The following is a 27,081-nucleotide window of genomic DNA, read 5'->3' on the forward strand; positions in this document are numbered from 1 at the left end:
ACCAGAAACTTCAGATGGTACACAATATGGCCACATGTACTTAGTGTGATACTATCATATAATATCACTGCTATCAAGCTTCACTGCTTATTCCTTTTATGAGCATAGTTCAAGATGCTGATATTACCTATAAACTCCTATATTCCTTTTATGAGCATAGTTCAAGATGCTGATATTACCTATAAACTCCTATATTGTTAATAGCTTGTTAGAGGTATTTATCTCATGTAAATTCTCATGGAGAAAAACATTCCCAATGTTCTCCTTTGGAACAGCTTATCTCCTATTCCAAGTCAAGAAAGAACCTATTCTCCTAGCCCTTAGAGAGCTACTTAAGGACTGCTTTTTGTCTCCAGAAAGTCTTTCAAGATTAAATAGCCAAAGTTAAATTTGAGCCAAACATTGCTATTGGTACTATATTATCATTATAGAACTCCACTATATTGTGACATTATTGTATTGTTATACATTTTGAATTAAATCAATTTATGAATACAGTAAATAAAAAAATAAAATGTTTTAAAAATGTATATAAAGAAAAAGATAGTTTTTATATTTGTTTACAGTCAAAATATCAGCATCAGCATCAATTGTTATTGACACAGGGATTTTGAAATCAATAGCAAGAAACTCCAAAGTCAAATACCATAAGATTTGTATTATCTTTCAGCTGACTTTACAACTATGTGTTGAAGATTGAAGTTTTATCAATGTGAAGGCAGGGAACCTTTTAGACTCATCTAAGAATATGAAGGGAAAATTAATGGGATGAGCTGATTTCTTTAGAAGGAAAAATAAACCTGGCTGAATAAGTTTAGACCAGATCTAAACTTACATATTTCTCTCCCAGCAAAAACATTCACCTTTTCCATATTATATTTGTATTATTTATTTGTATTTATTAGTTTGTCAAACCTGTACAAGATAGCAGGTATAAATATAAATATGGACAGGAACGAAAGAAATGAATACAAATTAATGGGGGCAGTAGGTCAGGGATGATAGGCACGTTGATGTGATTATGCACGCCCCCTTTTCGGACCTCTTAGGAATGGGATAAGGTCCATGGTAGAGAGTTTAAGGTTGAAATCGTGGGGGTTTGAGGATGTAACAATGGAGTCCAATAGAGCATTCCAGGCATTGACCACTCTGTTGCTGAAGTCGTATTTTCTGCAATTGAGTTTGGAACGGTTTACTTTGAGTTTGTATCGATTGTTTGCCCGTGTATTATTGGGCAACATTGTTATTATACCACTTAAACAAAGCAGCACAAGTAGCATGTCTTATTATTTTGATGCAGGAAAATGTTACAAAAAAATAGTGTAATTACAAAAAAAATCATTTGTATTACCACCAACCTAGATGAAAATGCAAACAAAACCAAGAAATAATGGAAACAATTCCATGTGATCAACCCTTGGTACTGAATACTTAAGTATAGTTTTGAGTTATTATAAAAAGTGGCTTTTCTTGAAAAGTAGAACTATAACTTCAGGCCATGCTTTTAAAAAACCCTTTTTTTAAAAAAAAATCCTTAGTTCCTCTCTGTCATCAAATATCTCCCCATATGTCTAGAGCAAATTACAATTTTTATTTCTGTAAATCTAAGTCCTACCAACTCTTCCTCAAGACAATTTGCTCCAAAATCTTCATTACAAACTGTTACTCTCTTTCAACATTAAAATTCTTGTCTTAACTCCCAACAAGAGACTAGTGCCTATCTTGAGTGATGTTTGCGGGCTACTAAATATTATCGCTATTCTGTGGTTCATTAATTGGCTGTCCCAGTGAGACTTTTCTTACAGAAGAAAAGTGTGTGGGTGTTTGTGTGTGTCCAAAAGAAAAGAAAAGAAAAGAATAGGAAAAAAGATAGGGTTGAAAATTTTGGCACATTTTTTTAAAAACTGATCAGTAATTGAACAATAAATTGAATAATGTAGAAACCAGGGAAGAACCTGGTTTAATTTCCTAGATGTGCATGATGCATGCATTAGTCATCAAAACTACATAGTAATTAGAATGCCCTATATAGGCTGGAGAATTTCAAATTCAAAAATGCACTAGAATGACTTTGACCGCAATCTACCTGCCCTTTTAGAGCCTGTTGTGAAGATTAAGTCCATCCCCTCCACTCTGCAGAGTGGACATTATGGATAATATACAAAGCTCCCTCTTCAAAAACTGATTCACTATAAAAGCAGTATAGAAAGAATATATTGGGCAGAGCTAGTGTACGTCTGCATTCTATTCCTTTAAGTGTCTGCACAGCTGACTATGTCTTAGGTTTTTTTTTAATAATACTGTACCCAGAGTTCTATGTTTCTGTCCCCAGCTACTTTTCATCTCACTTGAATACACATTGTCTGTGCAGTAGAATTAATAACTGAACAGAATATCTGGGTTAGTAGCAACATTTCTAAACTATTTCATGTTTTTCTCCCAGCCAAAACATTATCCTCTTTCACATTGGGCTGCATGCCCCCCCCCCAATCACAAAACGTATAACAAATATCTCAGTATCTGCCATAACATTTTTGCTGTTATAGAACATTTGTATCCTCCACAATATACTGTTCTACTTTTAAATCCATGAAAGACATACTGCAGCAGAAAAAAAAATCAACAAGTAAATTCATTTTGTAATGGGATGAAATGGAGAGAACTCAAGAACATTTCTCATGACATTTTTGTTTGTTTGATTGTAGGCAGAAAAGAAGAAAAATTGTCTGGTGGAATGATTGAGACTGAAATTGCATAAGAAAATCAATGCCCTTATCTGATTTCATTTTTATACAAGAAAGTGAAATATCTTTACATTTCTATGCACATTTCTATACAAGAACGTATAATATATTTATCTTTTAGTCACTGGTAGATTGATATAAACCTCTATAGATAAATAGTTCACTTAGAAAAAAGATGGCACTCTAGTAATCAAGAACATGCATTTTGTATGGAAGATCCCAGATTCACATTTCTAAATAGAGTTGGATAAGAATATTGCCTGATATTTTGGACAACCACTGCCTGTCAATGTAGACAAAACTATGTAGAATGGACCAGGAATAAAACTCAGTACAAAACAGCTTTCTAGATTTTTTTGTTCCAAGCAAACAGAAAGTGAATTCCTACACCAAACTTCAGAAATAAAGAAAATTGGGAGTACCACAATGTGGTATATGGGATAATTATTTGACTGGTTTTGTGCTAGGCAATGATCTGTGATTTTAAAAAATCATTTTTGTATTGCCTCATAAGCTTAACAGCATTAACATATGAACATCATGATATTCAAACTGGCAGCTTTAATTCAGAGAAAAAAACCCACATCAGCTCTCTCAAAAATGCAACTATTACATATTTAATTTTGTTCCTTTTTGTGATCTTTTTACTGATGCATTTGAAGGGAAGCATATACTTTTGCTAGCTCACATTTTAAAACATGCTCCATAATTTTAATTAAAAATATTAGTAAATAGCTTTGTTTTTCTGAATTCTAATGTTGCTTTTAATCCCGCCCCCCTAAACAGGCTCTCATGTTTTTGTTCTTACATGTATGGATTTTTATTGTGAATTACATTATTAGCTTTTGAGGGCATTTGAAATGTAAAGATGGGGGGAATGAAAGAAATAATATGCAATAAAGCTAACTGAATATAAATGTTCATTTGAAAATGCTTTCATATGCACATTTTATGTGTGCTTTATCATTTTAATTTTGTTATCCAAGTGTTGTTAAGTTACTTGTTTGGTTAATATCATTTATTCTATAAAGGTTAAGGTGTTAAACATGTTACTTTCTCTTCCAAATTTTCTTTGCAACACTTTATAACCCCAGCATATTAATATTATCATATTAACAAGCAATCTTTGTTCAATTATTTAGAGTTGCTAAAAAACATTTGAAATGTTCACATAATACCATTTGTAAAAGAAACATGATGCTAACATGATCATTGCACTCTATCCAACTGGCATTTCTGAAACTCCTTTAATCCAGTTATTTACAATGAAAAAAACACTTAGATTTTTGCAATATGTAATTAAATTGTATTTGTTCGTATGTACTCTCATCCAAGAACATTGAAATATTGCAGCTGACTTCAACTTGGAGAACAAAAACAATCAAATGCTTTTCTTAATTACCATACATAGCTATGCTTTATTATTGCTAATGTCCTCTTAATAACTGTCAGTAATATTATACTTAGCACTAGGTTTGGCCCATTATATTTAAACACATTCCCATAAAGTTGCTTCAAATTAAATAATTTACTTTTTGTTTATGTAAAGAAAATACATTGTTTCCACTTCCTGTAGCTCATTTATTCATACTCATTCACACCACCCATAATGATTTAGTAGTGAACATATGGATTTTCTAGCAAAATGTCTCAAATTTAAATGTGGTATACTGAACAATGCACTCCCTCCCCACCCTGCCATCTGAGGATCATAGCATGATCAGTATGATAGGAAACATTCTTCATTGAATAAGTAGAAGTTAACATTAAAAAAAATTTCCACTTATTTTATTTAAATGTAATAAAATCAGTGAAATGTGTAGTCTTAGTATAAGATACAGTTTGACAACTACAGGTAAATATCTGGAAGATATGGCCATCAGGCTTAAAATTATGCACTTCTAATGTACAGCCAGGAAATAGTCCCTGTTGAGACCTCCTACAGCCTTTACAGGACAACCCTGACATCAATGCCTAATGTGTTGTGTTCCAAATACAGTGGTATCTTGGTACTCATCGCTAATAGGTTCCATGAGGCACAATAAGTACCAAAAATGATGAGTACCAAACAAAATTTTCTCATAAGGAATAATATAGAGAGTCACAAGGCAGCCAACACTAACAAGTTCTATCTTCTGCATTGAGCACCAAACAAACGATAAGTACTGGAACAAACTTTTTCCATCAAAATGTATTGTGTGCAAATTCAATGAGTTTCAAAGCAGTTGAGCAGCAAGGTATCACTTTATAAGAACTCAATTTTTTAAAATACTCTTGCTCATTTTCCAAATTTTCCTTTTTCAGGAAGGTTGTTGACATGGTGATGGTAGATCAACCACGCATCACCTTAAATGACATGGCTTATCTGGATCCCTTTTAGGTCCAGCATCAGTTGTTTTCATTGAAGATCTCAGTGTGGACCTGGATAAAAAGTCTTTTTATATCTCCCATTGCTTTGATATGACCAGGGTATCTTATTCAGTTACCTTACACAGTTTACCACTGAAGGTAGTTCTTCTTCCTCATTGAAAAGATTTAGGCCACTGGAATGAGGAGGAGAGGTCAGCTCAATAGCCCTTCCTTTGCAGTTTCACAGGGATCAGTTCTTTCTCTATTCATCTGTAATAGCTATACAAAGCTGCTGGACAAGATCATCTGACAATTTGTATATAGTCCCATCATTATGCAGATAATACTCAACTATATAACACTATCCTAACCTGTAGGGGAAAAGCAATTGATGTTCCTTCTAGGAGCTGAGATGTCCTTAGACTCTAGATGAAAAAAAAACAGCTGAGGTTTAACCTAACGAAGACAAAAAATAAACCTCTGGTGACCGACGCAGATTCAATCTTGCATAAGGTGACCAGATTTTCAGATTGGAAAAGAGGGACGCCTTTGACCGGGGGGGGGGGGGGGGGCGGCTTGATTAAAAAAAAAATTTTTTGTCAAAAGGTCACCCCAGGACACTGAAACCAGCATAAATACGAATCTGTTGCCAAACAAAATTTTGATCACGTGACCATGAGGATGCTGCAACGGTCGCTAAGTGTGAAAAATGGTCGCAACGGTCGCTAAGTGTGAAAAATGGTCATCAGTCACTTTTTTCAATGCCATTGTAACTTTGGTCACTAAATGTTTTCCCCCTCCTCGAGACTCCTCACTTCTTCCTTCATTCCTCTTGCTTATCTACCGTCACCTTATCTGTCTTCTGCTCTTTCCCTCTCTTCCTTCCTTTCTCCTTCCATCCTCTCTTCTTTCCTCACTCACTCCGTTCCTCCTTTTCCTACCTCCTTCCATTCTTTCAGCTTCATTTCTTTTGCCTATCTACCTTCTCTGTCTTTCTGCTCTTTCCATTTCTCTCTTCCTCTTCGCTTCTGTTTCTTCCTCCTTCCCTCCTTTCCTATTTCTTCCTTCTTCCTTCCTTCTGCCTATCTACCTTCACCTTCTCTGTCTTTCTGCTCTTTCCCTGTCTTCCCCTTTCCTCCCTCCCTCCCTTCTTTCCTTTCTAGTTCGATCTTTTCTTCTTTCCTCTCTCCCTCCTTTTCTTTTTTCCTTCCTTCCTCTTTCCTCTTGCCTATCAACTTCATCCTCTTTGTCTTTCTGCTCTTTCCCTCTCTTCCCCTTTTCTTCCTACCTCCTTCCCTCTTTTCTCCCTCCCTTCTTCTTTTTCTTCTTTTTTTCTTCCATCTTCCTCCTTCTCCTCCCATTCTTTCTCCTTCCATCCATCTTTTCTCCTTCCATCTTCTCCCCCCTCCCTTCTTCTTTTCCTTCCCCCCTCCCTCCTTCCTTCCTCTCCTTCCCTTTCTCGCACACAGGAAGGGAAGGGGAGGCTTTCTAGTCGCTTTCACAGCATAATTTCTTTATCTAACTTTTAAAAAACAGTGTGCAAATCAAACTTGAGATTTTCGTAACCTGCGAAGCACCAAGTTATTATCTTCTGTTGTTGTTACAAATTCGCAGCTACTCCATTCTTTCCAATAGGGAACTGCATTTCCCAAGATGCCTCAGGTCCTCAAAGCGCTGAACGCGGTTTTGCAATTGACTCCAGCGAGGCCCGGTAGCCGCCGGCTGGGGTGGCTGTCAAGGCGCTGACAGCGGAGCAGACGCGCCGTTTGTTACTGCTTCCAGCAATCGAGACGGACGAGGGAAGCGGCAGTGGCAGACGTCAGCAGCGACTGTAACGACCGTGCGGGCGAGGTGCGGAGGAAGAACAGAAGGTCCCTCCCGCCCGCGACGACGGCTCCAGCCATGGGCGAGCAGGCTGGCCCCAGCGTCTTCTTCAACAACAACAACAACGCACTGCTCTTGCCGCCACCTCCGGGTGGGAAGCAACCACGCCTTGCAGACTCGCTTCCCACCGCAGCACAGGGGCCGCACAGGCATGGTTGCTTCCCATCCGGAGGTGGCGGCAAGAGCAGTGCGTTGTTGTTGTTGGGGCCAGCCTGCTCGTCCATGGCTGGAGCCGTCGTCGCGGGTGGGAGGGACCTTCCGTTCTTCCTCCGCACCTCGCCCGAGCAGTTGTTACAGTCGCTGCCGACGTCCACAACCGCCGCTTCTAATTAATATAATTCTCCCTCTCTTTTTCACTCTCTCTCCAGCACACAAACACAAATGCATAGGGCAGCCCACCTCACACACAGGTAACTCCGGGCAGCTTACAACATTATGATGCACGTCTCCCCATAGGAGAGGAGATGGGGAAGCCGGGGGCCCAGAGATCACCCGGGGGATGCCGAGGATGCCTTAACCAATCGAAAGCCGGCGTACCTCGTCATAATGGGGGATGGATTTCTTGCCAGGAAACGCGAGGGTTGGACAACGGCGGAGGCTCGGGTTTGTTTTTTTTCCCGGGAATAAAAGTGAACATAAGAACGGACTCCGTGGCAGGAGGAGAGGGTGGGGGGGCAGCGGCAGCCGCCCGCAGAGAACCTCCACGCGGTTCAGGGGCTTCTGCCGGGCGGTGGGAGCCCCGGAAGCGAGAGGAACTTCTCTGCGGGCGGCTGCCCCCTCCCTCTCCTGCCGCGGCGATCCCAAATTTAATTCATTCACTCAGCTGGGGCGGGCGGAAAATTCTCTGCACGAACGGACTCCGCGGCAGGAGGAGAGGGAGGGGGCAGCCGCCCGCGGTTCAGGGGCTTCTGCCAGGCGGCGGGAGCCCCGGAAGCGAGAGGAAGTTCTCTGCGGGCGGCTGCCCCCTCCCTCTCCTGCCGCGGCGATCCAAAATTTAATTCACTCAGCTGGGGCGGGCGGAAAATTCTCTGCACGAACGGACTCCGCGGCAGGAGGAGAGGGAGGGGGCAGCCGCCCGCAGAGAACTTCCACGCGCTTCAGGGGCTTCTGCCGGGCGGCGGGAGCCTCGGACGTTCTCTGCGGCCGGCTGCCGCTGCGCCCACGCTCTCGGAGGCAGCGATCCCATTCATGAAGAGGCAGGAGGAGAGGTGGGCGCAGCGGCAGCCGCCCGCAGAGAACTTCCACGCGCTTCAGGGGCTTCTGCCGGGCGGCGGGAGCCCCGGAAGCGAGAGGAACTTCTCTGCGGGCAGCTGCAGCTGCCCCCACCCTCTCCTGCCGCGGCGAGCGGAAAATTATCTGATTATTAGATAGAATAGATTAGATTACTCACCAGTGAGTAAGCGCAGCTGCAACCCCAAAAGACGAAAGGAAATGGAGACTTGCGCAGGCATGCTCAGCTAAGCGGAGTCCAGCCAATCAGTGAGCTGGTTGGGATGAAAAATTTTCAGCACGTGGCGTGCTGAAAATTTCCCATCCCAGCCAGCTCACTGATTGGCTGGAGTCCAGGCCAATCCAATCAGTGAGCGGCAGGCTGGGCTGGCTTAAATTTGTAGGTAGGTAGGATAGAGAACAGAACGATGAGCCAGCCCAGGAAGCTAGCAGCTGATGGGCGGGAGCTGCGAGCGCCAAAAAAAGTGTGCTTTTTAAAAAAGCGTGCGGGACGTGGGAAAATGCATTAAAAAGCGGGGGTGTCCCGCCAAAAGCGGGACGTCTGGTCACCTTAATCTTGCAAGACAGAAATAGTTATTCATTGAAGCTTTTCATCAATCCTAATGTATATTTGGATAGGCAGGCATTATCCTCAAACATCAGGTTTGTGATTTTGAGAGCCATTTAATATATGCTCCAGATAGTTCAACAGGTGAAAGTTATCATTAGAAGGGTCTTTCCTTTAGTTGCTGCACCCACTTGGGCTTAAGTCTGGCATAAGAATATCTCACCATGGTAACTCACAACCTTATTACCATGCAGACACCTGCATTTCCTGCTGTATGCAGAATTCATTTTAAAGACTATTTGTAAGCTACAGTTATTCCAGAATGCAATAGTCCATAGACTAATTGACACACATCATTACATGTATATTATTCTTTGCTAGCATTCTGCATTGGCCATCAGTTAGCTTCCAGGTACAATTTAAAGTGCTGGTTTTTACTTATAAATCTATTAATAGCTTAGCACTTGGGCACCTTGGAATATTAGACCAATTCTGGTTGAAGTAAATGATGTAGGAATCAAATTGCATTCTGAAATATGCTGAACAACTTTTTTTTGGAGGGCAATCTAATTACACTAATCTATCTCTCTTTTAATATTATTAGTTGTTTTATTCTTATTTTAGTATGATGCTATGCTGATTTTATAGAGAAGAGGAGTAGAATAGAGTAGGATAGGATAGGATAGGATAAAGTAGGGTAGAATAGAACAGAATTGAATAGAATATAATTCTTTATTGGCCAAGTATGATTAGACACACAAGAAATTTGTCTCCACTGCATAAGTTCTCAGTGTACATCCTATCAAGGATGTTATAAACTTTCCCCCTTATATAACATTAACTGCCAAGAGCTGACTGCAGTGGGGCATAAATGTAACAAACAAACAAACAAGAAAGGTGGGAGTATAGGTGGTCCTCACTTAGCATCAGGATGGGGAATTCCATTGCTAGAATCTGCAATTACTAAGCAGAAAATCATTTTCCTCACTTCCCATTTGGTCATTAAGTGAAGCATTGTGTGACCAAACATTAGGATTTTATTGCTGCCTTTTCTATTTGAACTGTTTGTAGCAAGCCAGTTGCAAAGTACACAAATGCTGATGCTGTGACTGCAGGACACTGCCACCATCATAAATGACAATTGTCTTACTGTGAGATATTGTGATGGTTGTCAATGCAAAGATTGATCATAAAGCTAATTGTTTTACAATATCATAACTGAATGGTCACCAAATGAGGCAGTCAGCAAGTGAAGACTACCTTTGTAGGAATCCCATTTTTGCCTATTATTACATTGGAAAAGTGTATAAAAAATCTTCATTATCAACCATTGCAACAGCATAGCTTCCAATATGGTTAAAAATAAGGCATGTATTAAATTCTGTGAAACCAGTTTCCAAGTATGACAGAGCAGAAGGCCTCCTCCTATGAGACAAGTCTAAATTTGATCCAGTTTCTGAATACAAAGGGAGTGATGCTTGTTCATTCTAGATTTTATAATATATTAAATTCACACCTCTAAATAAAAAAAAGAAAATGTATACCCAAGTGTGTAGATTTATTTAAAAGTTTGCAAAATTAAATGAGGGATGTGAGATCATATATCTAGGGAGTAAATAAAATAAGGAATATAATAATTGCTCTGTTTTCATCTTTTCTGACAACCAAATAATTAAATTTCTTTTTATTCCAATGATGGTTTTATTCCTATTTTGAGGCTGCATGAAAAATGAGCATACCTAAAGTATAAAATATGCAGTGGGCGACACACAAGCAGCCTTTCACAGAATTGCATTTAAGTGCATGTTATATAACTACTTAAATAAATTCAAATATTATTTGGTGATACTGACTCTAAGGCAACTATAGGCAGAAAAGAGCTGATGGATGTAGCAATAACTATTCTCTGTTTTCTACATTCATAATCATTCTGACACTGAAACTGTCACCATGACCATTAAAAGGGAATAGATGGCTCATCTAAATGCACATTCTCTACAAAAGCATATTTAGGATACCAGACTAACAATCAAGAAAATTCCCTTCAAAGGTTTATGAACCAAATAGCATAGACATACATACATAATGCTTCATTAGTTTTAGCACCAAACAGGAATTATGTGCCAAGCAACTCAACCTTTTCATTTTCAGAAGATCAGTATAAGATACATAGGCAATGGTTTTCTTCATGCCATTTTTTTAAAAAAAATTCTTCAACTGCAATCATGTATTCTAGATTAAGAGTATGTCTAAAGACATACAGTGAGAACAGGCAATCAATAAATTTGCATATAACTGAAATGTTCACATTTGTTTAACATGTACGATACCACTATTTGGGCTATTGTAAACTAACTGAAGAAGTTTCATGGATGAGAAGTGATACATCTCCAAGAAAAAACAAACTCCAGTTGCCTTTTGAAAAAGCACCTTTGTAACAACCATGGCTTGGATGACTGAGAATCTCTATGGACATATTCTAAACTAAATTTAATTTTTTAATATTAGGCTCTTCATATTCCAAAATCAAGAAAAGCCTAGGTGTATTTGTCACGGAGGAAAAAAAATGGATTTATTTGATATTGTATTACATAATCAAAAGCCAATGTAATGGAAAGTGCTATTTAGGACACTGAGTCAACTTGACTGCTGAATGCATGAATCCAAATTAAAATTAAAAATTCTATGACATCAGGCCAGCCATTCTTTAATGTATCTAATAAAATGGAGCTCATCATCTGCCTTGATAATGGGTTCCAATGCTTTGCTGTTTTTACTTGTTGTTATATTATAAAGTCAACTGTTCAAATATATAACATTTCCAAATATTCCTTCTTGTCATTTATTATCCTTGTTCCATGCAATCAGCATGGAGGGAGGAGAAGGATTAGACAGATGAAAGCAGCATTCCTATTTTAGTCAACACATTGCATCCATGTTCAAAAGAGACAGCTTATAGCAAAAGGGACAGAACTTGTCAAATTACTATTTTTGACATTTTGATGAGAGCAATAAGATCATATAGATGTCACTGCCCCATATTCTTGCACTATGACCAAGATATTGCTATTCTTCTGCAACATCTCTTCAAATATCTGAAAATAACTGTCACAGTCCTTCCACAATCATATTTTTTTCATGGCTAAAAATATTTATTCCCTCAGTCTATTCTCCAAACAGTTGTTTTTCTGTCTCCTGTTCATGCTTGCTACCTTTACTTGTATCTGTTCATATTCTCTGAATTTTCCTTAAATAATAGTGCCAGGAACTATTCAATGTGTCAACACATCATGGAAGACCTAGCAACTGTACTTCTATGATACAATATAAAATTATATTTCCCCTTTTAACCACCTTATAATGCTGCTGGCTAATATTCAGATGAACATCTAAAGTTCCAAGATTCTTTTCACATGTACATTTGTCAAAATTATTTATCATTTATCCTTTGTGTATTTTTTTCTCTGAAAGGAAGACAAAAGGATATGAAGTATGTTGAATTCAAAAAAAGTGCTTTGGGATACATAGGGATTCAAACATAGTACCAGTATGTAACTCTTTAAATAAGTTTATTTATTTAATTAAATTTATATGCTGTCCATCTTGCAGTCAAGCTACATATGCAGTCCTGAAAAGACACATTTTTTTTGAAATTTTCAGAAAGATACTACATGAGAAGACCTATGGACCTGCTTCAAACTATTATGCATTTGAAGATGAAGCAATCATCACCTTAATGAGTAATCTATCTCTACTAATTTACCTGTACCCTTTCAATGTCATTTTGAAATTTTATTTTATCTTCTGGGATATCAAGTTCTTTAATATCCACAAACCTGGTGAGCATTTCCTCCAGCTATTTATTCAAGTCATTCCGAATAAAGTCATTCCCAAAACTGGATTCTTGCCCAGGGTGCTGAAGTCCAATTGAACACACCGAGGTAGAGATTCACCACACAACTTTATTCCATGCAGAAGAAGGACATGGGAAGGTTTCTCTCAAATCCTGTGTAACATCTTTGTTTACAGCAAAACGTTTATAATTACAAACTACAAAACCCATCAAGTTGTTTCCCTTTTTCCTTACATGTGTTTTACTCTTTTCTCTTAAATGGCTAAAACTAGCACTTACAAATATAGATATTTGTGTTCATAGATTAACCACAGGTTTTCATAATACAACTATCACTTCAGCAGTTTTATGTTCTATATGCTTACTTTCATAATATTTTAGCAATACTTGCAAGCCTGTGGTTTCATTTCCCACTACACAACTTGTCCCAAAGTACCTCTAGGAGTTACTCAAAGCAAGCTAGGTTTCTGGCCTTGGATAGTTTGGGGGGTCACTCTTCTGCTTAGCTAGGCTATTTGTTACTTTTTTCCTATGAGAGTACTTCTATAGAGCTATCTTATTGATTATATGTGTCAGCAAAACGTATTGATTAATATCATACATTCTAGGTTGTGAATTGTTTGTCATTTCTCCTTATCAGTTCATTAAAATGTTTACTGGCAAAGAACTGAGCCCTCTGGGACTACAATTGTAACTTGAATTTTAGAGAAAGGAATTTTAAAACATATTTTATCAATTCAAGATGCACACTCAACTGTATATTAGAAGAAGATTAGAAGCTATTTTTTCTTTCAAAGTACTAAACCATTTCATAGCCTTTCCCTCCGCCCTCCCCCCCCAACTTTTGATATTAATATGTGAGCTGGTTTTTTAAGCATATCTTGTTATCTTTTCAGGAACTGACCTTTTAAAAATAGAATTGTAATTTCATAACAATAACTATTCATTTACAAGAAAGATTTCTAAAAGAATAGTCTAACTTACATTAATTAATACAAAAAACCCACTTTACTTGCTTAAAGTCCTCTAGTATCAGACCACTCTGAAATATATAATGCCTTGTTAATTACCATACCCATATCTATAAGGTGTAGGAATGAAATTATAGTACTCAGTTTGAATATCTCAATTTTCATTATGATCAGTGTATGACGCTGCAGTGTAATTTTTCCGAGCAAGGTAGGTGTTCCATCCAGAATGTACTCTTCAGGAATCTTCTGAAGTCAACATTTCAAACTCATAGAGAGAACCAAGTAAGTCTATAATTCCAGTTGCTGCCCCACCACTGAATTCTATACTATACTATATCATCACAATCTTCCAGTCCTACCTTACATCATTCTCTCACTACTGTCAAACTATTCACTAAGGCTGAATTACTGTTACTATTAGTCTTCTCATCATTCCTATCATCCATATCCTCCCACTTATGATTGCAGGACTGTACCTTTGTTGCTTGTATCCTTACAATTTATATTGTTATTGATTATTTCCTGATTGCTTATTTGTACCCTATAACTATCATTAAGTGTTGTACCTTATGATTCTTGATGAATGTATCTTGTCTTTTTATGTACACTGAGAGCATATGCCCAAAGACAAATTCCTTATGTGTTCAATCACACTTGGCCAATAAAGAATTCTATTCTATTCTATTCTATTCTATTCTATTCTATTCTATTCTATTCTATTGTTTTGCCAGCAACATGGTGGAACGGGAATCCATTTAGCCTTCACAATTATTACACTTATTGCCAACAGTATAACTCAAATTATGTATATTATGTATATTTATCACTCATTAGTCTGAAAAGCATTCATATTTATCATGGAGATAAAAAGAAAATGAAAAAAATGAATACAGGTGAAACTTGAAAAATTAGAAAATTGTGCAAAAGTTCATTTATTACAGTAATGCAACTTAAAAGGTGAAACTAATATATGAGGAAAAACTCATTACATGCAAAGCAAGATAGTTCAAGCCGTGATTTGTCATAATTGTGATGATTATGGCATACAGCTCATGAAAACCCCAAATCCACCATCTCAGAAAATTAGAATATTACATGCAATCAATAAAACAAGGAGCAGTCAGCATCCCCATAAATCTCATCTGCAAAAGGAAGCATGAAGTGATCCAAAGTCCTGTTGCTCAGTGGTCCAAAGTCCTCTTTTCTGATGAGAGCAACTTTTGCCAAAAGCACCAAAACCTGGTTCAATGACCGTGGGATTACTGTGCTTGATTGGCCTCTTCATTCTTCCTCCATACTCTGGGTCTTTGGTTTCCAAATGAGATGCAAAAGTTGCTCTCATCAGAACAGAGGACTTTGGACCACTGAGCAACAGGACTTTGGACCACTGTGCTTCATTAAGACCAAGGACAACACAGCTGTCTACCAGGAGATTTTGGAGCACTTCATGTTTCCTTCCACAGACGAGCTTTATGGGGATGCTGACTTCATTTTCCAGCTGCCCACACTGCCAAAAACTGGTTCAATGACTGTGGGATTACTGTGCTTGATCAGCCAGCAAACTCGCCTGACCTGAACTCCATAGAGAATCTATGGGGCATTGCAAAGAGAAAGATGAGAGACATGAGACCGAACAATGCAGAAGAGCTGAAGGCCGCTATTGAAGCATCCTGGTCTTCCATTACACCTCAGCAGTGCCACAGGCTTATAGTTTCCATGCCACGCTGCATTGAGGCAGCAATTGCTGCAAAAGGGGCCAAAACCAAGTACTGAGTACATATACATGCTTACTTTTCAGAGGTCCGATTTTGTTCTATGTACAATCCTTGTTTTATTGATTGCATGTAATATTCTAATTTTCTGAGATGGTGGATTTGGGATTTTCATGAGCTGTACGCCATAATCAGCACAATTATGACAAATCACAGCTCGAACTATCTTGCTTTGCATCTAATGAGTCTTATCTCATATATTAGTTTCACCTTTTAAATTGCATTACTGAAATAAATAAACTTTTGCACAATATTCTAATTTTTTGAGTTTCACCTGTAGTGATAGAGCAGATGGGGGTGGGAGGAAGGAAGAGCAGAAGGATTTAAGTCATAAAAATGCAATGATAACCAGTCTATATGTTTTTGTGTAAACATTCATTCATAAGTAGATGTGTATTTTTATATGTGAGTAATTTGCCTGATATTCCATTTCTTCCTCAGTCGTGAGTATTAATTTTCTTCTAAATGAGAACAACCATTCATACCAAAGAGATTTCAGATGATTACTTCCCTACAGTTGCTTTATTGTTTTACAGGAACCTCTAATATTCAAGATCAGTAGACAAGTGATTCCAAGATATTGATGGTATATCCACAGCTTTATCCACTAAAAGCAGGTTTTTTTAAATCAAATATTTTAACATTATTATGAATCAGGTTTTTTTTAATGTCAAATCTACATTTTAGGATGACCTGATTACAATTACAGCAATACAGCAAATGTAAATAACAAAAAGCTTTAACAAAAGATTCAGCGCAATTATAACTATTCTTGCTTATTAAAAGCTAGTATCTCAAGGGAAGAACATCCTGGTTTCCTACATATTGTAAAGATGATTCTTTTCCCCTTTTTAATGTGAAGGAAACATTACAATATGCAATGCTCTGCTGCATTTCTAAAATGCTAGATGTATGCTTTACGAAATGTAAACAATGCATGATTGCTTCAAAATACAAACATACAAAATGAAAGAAAAAAACTGCATTCTAGCTACAACTATATTTTTAATTAAGTTTTCTAGTCCATTTTGCTTCATTTATTGTAACAGAAATTATTAGATACTATGCCTTTTTAATGAAGTTTATTCATCCTCATTGTCAACAATATCCCATATTTACTTGCTTTAGTCTTTTATTTAGCATTCAAGAGCAAAGCAATTATGTCTTGATTTGAAGTGCTATCTTATCACATTTCAGCCCATCCTTCAAATTTATCAAGATTATAGAGTACTTAATTGCATTTGGCATAAAGATCTGCAATCCTTTCCAAGCTTGTATTGTTTAAATACATGATTAGCATATTCTTCACAGCAATGTCTAAAACACCGATGAGTCATGTTATATAATAAATAGGCCACTTGTTATCTTCTCCATCTCAGACACTAGGGTTTCAACAACAATTAACTTGCCTTGTTATCATAATGTTTCATCTTGGCTTTTGTTACATTTCTCCATAAAAAGAGACTGACATAATAGCTTTCATTGTGAATTGGAGACACTTGATGTTTCTCTAGTGTAGAATTGTAGGAAATGTGCCCTTAGCTTAAAATAGCAGTGTTCCATGTGGAAGTGGGAACCAGTGCCAGACTTGCCCAGATGTGAGGGGAGTTGATGGAAGAATGCCTGGATGACCCAACCTCCCACAAATACTGGTAGTCAGCTGACACAAAGCTAGTCTGCACCCTGTGGGGTACTGTGGATATGCACACACATGAACAAAATGAACTAGCAGTCTTAAGATACCAGAACTGCAGTATTTTTCGGAGTGTAAGACGCTCTGAAGTATAAGACACACCTAGCTTTGGGGGAGGAAAACAAGGGAAAAATATCTGCCTCTGCCTCCCAGCAATTTGCCTCCTTGCAACAAACATCAAACAGTACAGATGATATACATTGTTATACATTATTTATTTAAACTGAACAGCAGGGACAGAGAATTAATTGATACACAACATTTCTGTCCCCAGCAATCTAAAACTCATGGGGTTATCAGTGCATGTAACATAGATGTTTGTGTGTGTAAGATTATCACTCTTGCTGTCAAGCAAAACCAAGCATTTAATAGTGAGTGCCATACCATGTGCATGAATCATACAAGTGGCAAGAAAATAGGGGCAGTCAGGCATAACACAGGTTAAGTAGACCGTAAACACAGGGTCAATCAAAATGTACTCAAATGTCTATATACCAATGCACAGAGTATGAGGAATAAACAGGGGGAATTAGAAATTCAAGACGGCAGATACAATACAGAAACTTGGTGGGATGAAACCCAGAAATGGAACATACAGCTAGAAGGATTTAAATTATTTAAAAGAAATAGACCAAATAAAAGAGGAGGTGGAGTTACACTATATACAAGAAATAACTACATCTCTACAGAAACAGAGCACAACAATGATGAGAACTATCTTGAATGCATTTGGGTTAATATTAAAGGTTGGGGAGGAAATGACATTGCCATAGGTCTATACTACAGGCCACCCAACCAAGCAGAGGAAGTAGATGAACTTTTTGCTAGTCAGCTAACTAAGGTATGTAGGAAGCACACCACAATAGTAATGGGGGATTTTAACTACCCTGACATCAACTGGGAAACAAACTCTGCATCAAGTGGATGATCTAACAGATTCCTAACGAACCTAGCAGACAACTTTGTTTCCCAAAAGGTAGAGAAGGGAACAAGGGGATCGGCCATATTAGACTTAATTCTCACTAACAGAGAGGAAATGATAGAAGGTGTTGAAGCCATAGGAACCCTGGGGGCAAGTGACCATGCAATATTGGAATTCAACATTATGCAAACACAAGTAGTAGAACAAAGTCAAACTAGAGTCTTGGACTTTAAGATAGCTAATTTCAATAAACTTAGAGAGAGCTTGGGAAGAATTCCATGGATGAGAATCCTCAAGGGGAAAACAACTCAAGAAGCTTGGGAAATTTTGAAAAATGAGATTACAAAAGCCCAGTCTAGCACAATACCAATGAAGAAGAAAAATAACAGCTCCCCCCAAAAAACCCAGCATAGCTGCATAAAGAACTCTCTGACAAACTGAAAGACAAAAAAGGTAAGTATAAAAAGTTGAAAGAGGGGGACATAACCAAGGCAGAATATCAGCAAATAGACGAAGCCTGTAAAGATGAAGTAAGGAAAGTTAAGGCTCACAATGAAAAAAGGCTTGCCACAAAAGTAAAAAATAACAAAAAAAAGCTTCTTCCAACATGTTAAAAACAAGAAAAAAAGTTAAGGAAACAATTGGTCCATTGCTGGTAGAAAGTGGCAAGAAGGTGACAAGCAACAGGGAGAAAGCAGAACTACTTAACTCATTTTTTGCATCTGTCTTTACACAAAGGGATAAAACAGTCCAACCTATCAAAAACAGCATCACAAAAATGAGATTAGGAACACAAATTGAAATAGGGAAGAAAATGGTAAGTGAGCACCTGTCTACTCTAGACGAGTTCAAATCACCAGGACCGGACCGATTGCACCTCAGGGTTTTGAAGGAACTGGCAGATGAGATCTCAGAACCACTGAACCATATCTTTCAGAGATCCTGGAGCACTGGTGAACTGCCAGAGGACTGGAAAAGAGCTGATGTGGTTCGCATCTTCAAAAAAGGGGGGAAAAATAGATCCAGGAAACTATAGACCTATCAGCCTGGCCTCAATACCAGGAAAGATTCTGGAACAGATAATCAAGCAACAAATTAGCGAACACCTAGAAGTAAACAAAGTAATAGCCAAAAGCCAACATGGGTTTGTCAAAAACAGATCATGCCTGACTAATTTTATTGCATTCTTTGACAATGTGACAAAAATAGTGGACCAGAGAAATGCCGTCAATATAGTTTACTTGGACTTCAGTAAGGCATTTGATAAGGTAGACCAGAACCTACTACTAGATAAAGTAGAAGAATGTGGGTTGGACAGCATCACCACCAGATGGATTCGTAACTGGCTGACCAACCGCACTCAACGTATAGTCCTCAATGGAACTGCCTCTACATGGAGGGAAGTATGCAGTGGAATACCCCAAGGCTCTGTTTTAGGCCCAGTACTCTTCAACATTTTCATCAATGATTTGGTTGAGGGAATAAATGGGGAACTCATCAAATTTTCAGATAACACCAAGCTGGCAGGAATAGCCAACACTCCAGAAGACAGGCTTAAGATACAGAAGGATCTTGACAAACCTGAACATTGGGCACTATCTAATAAAATGAAATTCAATGGTGAAAAGAGTCAGGTTCTACATTTAGGCAAGAAAAATGAAATGCACAGGTACAGTATAGATGGTACCTTGCTCAATAGTAGTAACTGTGAGAGGGATCTTGGAGTCCTAGTGGACAACCATTTAAATATGACCCAGCAGTGTGCAGCAGCTGCCAAAAAAGCCAACACAGTTCTAGGCTTCATAAACAGAGGGATTGAATCAAGATCACGTGAAGAGTTAATACCACTTTATAATGCCTTGGTAAGGCCACACTTGGAATACTGCATTCAGTTTTGGTTGCCACGATGTAGAAAAAAATGTGGAGATTCTAGAAAGAGTGCAGAGAAGAGCAACAAAGATGATTAGGGGACTGGAGACTAAAACATGTGAAGAACGGTTTCAGGAACTGGGTATGTCTAGTTTAATGAAAGAAGGACTAGGGGAGACATGATAGCAGTGTTCCAATATCTCAGGGATGGCCACAAAGAAGAGGGAGTCAAACTATTCTCCAGGGCACCTGACAGCAGAACAAGAAGCAATGGGTGGAAACTAATCAAGGAGAGAAGCAACTTAGAACTGAGGAGAAATTTCCTGACAGTTAGAACAATTAATCAGTGGAACAGCTTGCCTCCAGAAGTTGTGAATGCCCCAACACTGGAAGTCTTTAAGAAAATGTTGGGAAAGCCATTTGTCTGAAACGGTATAGAGTTTCCTGCCTAGGCAGGGGGTTGGACTAAAAGACCTCCAAGTTCCCTTCCAACTCTGCTTTTGTATTGTATTGTGGTGTTACATTTCAGACTAAACTTATACAGATGCTGTTAAAATTGATGTGGCTTTCTGGAAGTATATGTTATTCTCTGCTATTTAAAAAAAGATACAATAGCACTGGGCCTCTTCAGATTAAGCATTTATTTTAAAAGGCTTGTTCATTTTGTTAAGTTGTCTAGAACAATAATAGAGCAGTCTTTAAAAAATGAGCCTAATAATTTGAACATTCTATAGACATTTATAGTTATTTACTCACTCCCTTGCAACATACAGCCTGATTAGCACTAGGAAAAAAATCTGCCTCCTAGCAATTTGCCTCCGGCAGCAAACAGCAAGTTTCACTTTCAATTTCAGCAGGGCCTCCTGATCAGCAGGGCCTCTTGATCATCAGCTGTTTCAGGCTGCAGGGATTGCCATAGCCTATTGTAGCCTCTGCAATCCCCATTTTCCCCATTTGCTGCAAGGAGGTAAATTGCTGGGAGGCAGAGTTTAAAGGGTGGGGGTCGATGGGTGGGTGGGGCTACATTGTGTATATAGGATGCATCCAAATTTTCACCTTCTTTTAGAGGGTGGGGAAATGTGCAATTTATACTCCGAAAAATACAGTACTTTGTAGTAAAAAGGGTTGTAGACTTCCCAGGCTATTTATGCCACACACTTTAAAAAGAATACTCCTGGAAAAGGTATTCCCTCCTAATTAGCTACAAAATGTATTACATAATTAAAAGTAGACTTCATCCAGATATTTTCTTAACCATGAAAAGCTAAATACTTTCTTAGATTAAGAAATGTTATTTATTTCTGCACCAAGTGTAGGATTTTTTTAATGTTATTTAATAATACCTGAAGTTGTTAAGAGTTAGCTAACATGTTACTGAAATTTATTTATTGCAATTTTAAAAATAAAATTATATTTTATTTTATTTCCTACAAATTTGTGTTATAATTGCCTGAAAAATGATAATTATATAATTTCACATAAACTATTTGATATAAACTTTTTAGGTATGAAAATGGGCAACAAGATGGATTAATTTGATAAATAGATCCAGCATTTGGTATACTTTCCAATGTAAGCCACACATTTTATGTAGACCAAAAGGTTAATGTACTTCAGCAATGAACGTAACTGAATATCAAGAAAAAAAATAATGGAAAATATGTTAATGTAAGTTTATAGAAAATGCCTACTGGAAGAAATAAATACAAAAAATATAGTATGTATGCACATATACCCGTACTGGAAACAGAGGTGGATGTAAGTCAAACTGAAATTAAGATAGAAAAAGTTAGAAGTTAGTAATTTGTACATTTGTCCCTTTTAACCAATGCCCTCTTTGTGGTTGAAAAATAAGTAGAAGTGTCAATTGGTCCAGGGTGTGATATCTACTGAAAAATCATGCAAAAGGGGATTGCAGAAATTATTGTTTCTGGTCACAATATTGGAAGATAAGTTTAAAGCCAACATTTAAAGTCATAAAAACCATAAAAATAAGAATGTCTTAATTTACCATATAAATCTATAGGAGAAGTTGTTCTATGTATACTGGGTTTTGTGTAAAATAAATTGCAGGAACTTGCAACACTGCACATCCTTAGCAGTTTCCTAAGATGTAGAACTCCCTAATTGAATAGTTATATTTTTCATGAGTTCTTAGTCCCCCTCCCCTGTCTGTGTGTGTGTCTGTTTGTCTGTCTGTCTCTCTCCATATATGTGTATGTGTACATAAGAACATTATTGGCAAATTATCAAGTTTGGAAAGGAATTAAAATTACCCACTCCAATATCCACCTTCATTTTATCCTTAACAATGAGTAAGAGATCACCATATCCCTTAACTATTTGATTCCATTGCTAGGCTGTTTTTAACTGTACAGAAAGTTCTGCCAAGACACAACATAATTTACTAGGATTGTGTAGTGCTTCATATTCTAATAGTACAGCAACTTAGGTCACATCTTGCATATTTTTTCAAGGTTGGTGGTTGCCTGCAAAACTGCAGTGTTTACCCACTGCAGCTGTTATTTACAGTAGTTTATTTGCCACCAGGTGTTATTTAGATTCATACAAATGCTTTGAAGTATGTGTTTCCTTTTGAATCTGAAGTATTGCCATTATCCACCTTCCGGTGAGTAATGAACTATGTGGTTTCAGAAATGAAAATATGTATTAATCTTGATATGAACAATTCAATAGAAAATATTTTCAAAACTCCATGCTTAAAAATGCTATAATGTCCATTTTCTCCCTCCCTTTAATAGTTTCTTTTCCTAACTAAATAAATTCAATAAAAATAATAATAAATAAATAAAATGCAGTCTCCAAAGAAACATATAAATATTGAAAGGATAGATATATCAATAGACATATAGTAACAGTAGTGGAGAAAAGATGTGCTTCGTTGTTATTGCAAGTCACAGGATGAACTTGCATTTACCCAAGGACATGCTATTGAAAACAATAGATTTGGATTGGAAAAATTGCTTTTCAATTTTTATAATTTTTTGGACATAGCAGAAAAATCTGGAACAAATCATGTTCAAGTCTTACACATTTGTTAGACAGATGGAGGTAGGATAATTATGTGAGTAATCTTTTAAGGTGCGGGCCTAAAAACCAGAAAACTGAGTTTAGTTCCACCTTAGGCATGAAAATAAATTGACAGGGTGACTTTGGACCAGGGGTGAAATTCAGTAGATTCTGACAAGTTCTGGAGAACTGGTAGTGGAAATTTTGAGTAGTTTGGAGGACTGGCAAATACCACCTCTGGCTGGCCCCAGAGTGGAGTGGGAATGGAGACTTTGCAATAACCTTCCCACCGGAGTGGGGCGGAAATGGGGATTTTGCAGTATCCTTCTCCTGCTATGCCCACCAAGCCATGCCCACAGAACCGGTAGTAAAAAAAAAATTAATTTCACCACTGCTTTCGACCACTTTCACTCAGCCCAACTCACCTCACAGAGTTGTTGTGAGGAATAGTCCTTGATTTATAATCACAATTAAGTCTAAAATTTCCATTGTTAAGCATGACAGTTGTATTGCTTATGACCATTTATGACCTTTCTTGTCACAGTTGTTAAGTGAATCACTGTAGTTGCTAAGTCAATAACACAATTTTTACGTGAATCTGGCTTCCACATTGACTCTTTTGTCAGAAGGTGGCAAAAGATGACCATATATTAAGGTGACCAGATGTCCCGCTTTTAGCGGGATAGTCACGATTTTTCAAAATTTGTCCCATGTCCCGCAGCATGTTCAAAAAGTCTCAATTTTCCAAAAGAAAGAAAAGATGCTGAATCATCAATTTTAAAAAGGACGCCGTTAAAAAAAAAGTTTTTATTTCTCTGAAGTGTCATTCCCGATGTGGCCTTTAGAGGGCAGTGGTTTCCCTCCCTCCGCTTGGCTCGCTCGAAGTGCCCGACGAGGGGTGAGGCTCCCTCCCCTCCTGCCTGTGCATGGGCCGACGCGCGATGTTTTTGCGACAGCTGTCCGGCGGCCTCGAGCAGGGGGGGCTTTCCATTGGCAGCAGCGTGGCGAGGAGGAGGCTTGGTCCTGGGCCAAGTGGCTCAGCTGTTGGAAGTTTTTTTTTTGCCCGCTTCTCTCGGGCACCGCTCTCCCTGCAGCCATGCTGTGCAAGCCGTCGTCAGCAACCTGGTCCGGGTGAGCCGAGGGGAGGCAGGTAGGGATCCGGTTGGGAGAGGCTGGCGATGGGGGTGGCTTTTGAAAGGGTTGGGGGGCGTTGGGGGAAGGCAATCGGGGGAAGGCTTTTTTTTTTTTTTACAACTCAGGTGTTCCGAGCACACACACACCCCTGTCAATGGTGTCTCACTTTACCCATCTTAAAATCTGGTCACTTTACCATATATAATCCTGGGACACTACAACCATCATAAATACATGTATCTGAATTTTAGTCACGTAATCATGAGGATGCTGCAATGATCATGAGTGTTTAAAATAGTCAGAAATCACTTTTTTCAATGCCGCTGTAACTTTGAATAATCACAAAACAAATGATTACAGGTCAAGGGCTACCTGTATAGAAGGAAGAATTTTTTTATAATTGCTTCCTTGAATATCAAAACAAAAAAATAAAAATGATAAATAATGGTAAATATTATATCTAACACCATTGATTTATTCATGTTTTATTACATAATGCCATTTTAATTTTTATTAAAAATGCTTTGGTTGCTAATTATGTTCTCTTTTCTACTTTGACACAGCTCATTTCGCTTACTTGGACATATATTTATGTCTACAAAGGTGGCAGCATTTGCCAACCATAACCAATTAAAAAAGCTAATCAGAATTACTACTTGGATGGGAATTCACCAAGAAATCAATGGAAGTTAAACTAGGAAGTTACAAAGAAAACATTCTGGGATGTTTAGTGAATAATTTTCTCACTGTTGCCAAGAAGATCAAATGGATGAGATTTTGAACTTTTCAGAAACCAAATGAGATCCGACAGGCCTTTTACCTGTGTGTGTGTGTGTGTGTGTGTGTGTGTGTTTTCATACTTTTTAAATTTTTACTTTAATACTTTTTTCATTTGTCTTAGTATCTTCTAAGGTCATCACTATCATATTATGCTTTCACAATATGCTTGTGATGTCCACGTTCACTGTTTCTAATTTCCTAGATGATAATAGGATGTATTATCCAGGATTTGAATTTGTTCATTACACAGAACTAGATGAAAAAAATCAGATTACTAATTTAGTACTGCCTACTGTTATTGGATAAATAATTCAAGCATTCCCCTTTTTTATTACTTGAACCTTTAAAAAAAGGAAATGAATGGATATGGCCTTCCTGATTTAAAGTTTGACCTCTAGCCAGAATTAAATCATTATATAGTTATACTATGTAGTATAGTTGTCAGATTTTTTTTGTATAATTATATATTTATTTTGAAAAAAAATGAAGAAAAATTCAGATTAATATTTGTTTTCAACGCACATTTTAAATTATATACCATCAATGTATTTATTCATTGCCTTTTCAAAAGATTGTATGTTTATTCATATCTAGTAGTTGATAGTCAGAAAGAAGAGCTTCTCAGAGGTCTAGTTAAATTTTCTACTCTTCATACAATTCCTTCTACTGAAGATTGAAGGTACTTGAAATGAAGTCATCTTAATTAAAAAAAGTTGTTTTGGCTCCATGGAGCTTGGGATAGTAGTGTCAAAACTGAAGCAAAAATATAAGCAAACTGAAATGTAATATCAAGATAGATATGGTTATGCAATATATTAACAAATAGAAGGAAAATAGAAAGTGAAACTGCATTTTTCATTCTTCATAAGGTTGAAAAGTCAAATAAAGTGGATGTTCACAGGAACTGGTAAAATCAATAATCAGATTTGTAGCCTAAATTGGAAGATTTTTAAAAAATCCCAAAGAAAGAAAATGGCAGTCCAAGTACATCTAGTGAAGAAAATTATATGGATGTGTCCTTGTAGTCACTGAAAGTGGAGATTTATTTGAAGGCTTATACTTCTGATAATATTCCAATAATAGTCTTAATTGGTAAAATGAAATAATACATTTCAATAGCATAAACATACATAAATCTGAAAGAGAAAATTCCTTCATGCATTAAAATAATCCTTGTATCTGGAAATAAGCATTGTTAATTTTCAGTTCCCTGTAAAACCCAAACATTGGCCTATGCTATTTGCATGTCTTTGCAAGATTTCTCTGACTGTCCTGGTTGATAAGTTAATGTTACCTATTTTTGATTTTGTCAGTTTTTACGGTGATTTGGCCTAAAAGATACTGAGTATATTCTTTTTTGTTTTATTACTGAAACATTCTGCTAAATTCTTTTCAATGACTTTGAAATACAAAGAATTAAAATTTCTCCATGTAATTATCATTTTATAAATAATATGGATATTTAAAAATACTTTTTCTTAATTATTTAATAAGGAAGACTTCTGAATGTTGTCAAGTTACATGATTGATTGTTATTAAGAAATATGTTTCAGAATTTTATTATATATTTTTGATTTCCCCCCCCCCAAAAAAAAATAGCTAAGAAAATTTTTATCTAGGAAATATGATGGTTTTGCACCTTAGATTCAGTAAATTCATTCTAAAAACAAAATTTAATTATGGGTAAATTAGTGCCATAGATCAATAAAAATACCAGTGAGAAGTGAATATAAGATAAATATGAAATGAATGATGTTACTTCTTAAAGATTTATTACTTTCCATTAAAATCATATGAAAAATATAACATGCTTATACTACATTTGTTACTTTATTTGACTAAAAAATGTTCCTTTTTTGAATATGATCTTAATATGGCCTCCTGCCTTATTTGTAAAAGTATTTGTAAAAATATGCAAATCTATTTAGTGTAAATTATCTATTTATTCTATAATCAGCTCTTCAAACAAGTCATCAAATTTATATCACAGATCAACTGCTAATGTGACTCAGAATTTCAGTATATAGATAGCCCTTGTTTAACAACTTTCTCAAACATGATGAAAAAGTAACTTTGCAACCAATCCTTGCACATATAATTTTTGTAGGTCTCTAAAGCAAAGCTAAAGTAAAGTCATAAACACTGTCAGTTTCACTTAGTACTTTGCTTAATGGTGCAGTTTGCCAGTCCCAATTGTGGTTGCTAAACAAGGACTACTGACATGTTCTTCTTTTCTGTATGCAACATTCTATTATCAAATCCCAGAACTTGGTTATAAGATTTGAGTGATTCATTTGGTTTGT

At 37.1% G+C, this 27,081-nt stretch overlaps 1 protein-coding gene across 3 annotated transcripts in view; it reads right to left on the minus strand.

Annotated features, from left to right (window-relative positions):
• The window catches only part of PCDH10 (protocadherin 10), a 63,281-nt gene that overhangs the window by 15,905 nt on the left and 20,295 nt on the right, over positions 1-27,081 (minus strand). Inside the window, exon 5 of one of the 3 annotated variants that reach the window (XM_087724380.1) lies at positions 24,996-25,531. The exons of the other annotated variants lie outside the window; for them this stretch is intronic. Coding sequence (XP_087580506.1) covers positions 25,482-25,531 — 50 coding nt within the window. The 3' untranslated portion in view covers positions 24,996-25,481. Of the gene's footprint in view, positions 1-24,995; positions 25,532-27,081 lie in introns of those variants that run through there. 3 annotated transcript variants of the gene reach the window in all.

The sequence above is a fragment of the Thamnophis sirtalis genome, unplaced genomic scaffold (genome assembly GCF_051295495.1).
Source record: "Thamnophis sirtalis isolate CommonGarterSnake01/CBP01778 unplaced genomic scaffold, rThaSir2_p1.2 scaffold_10, whole genome shotgun sequence".
Lineage (NCBI taxonomy): Eukaryota > Metazoa > Chordata > Lepidosauria > Squamata > Natricidae > Thamnophis > Thamnophis sirtalis.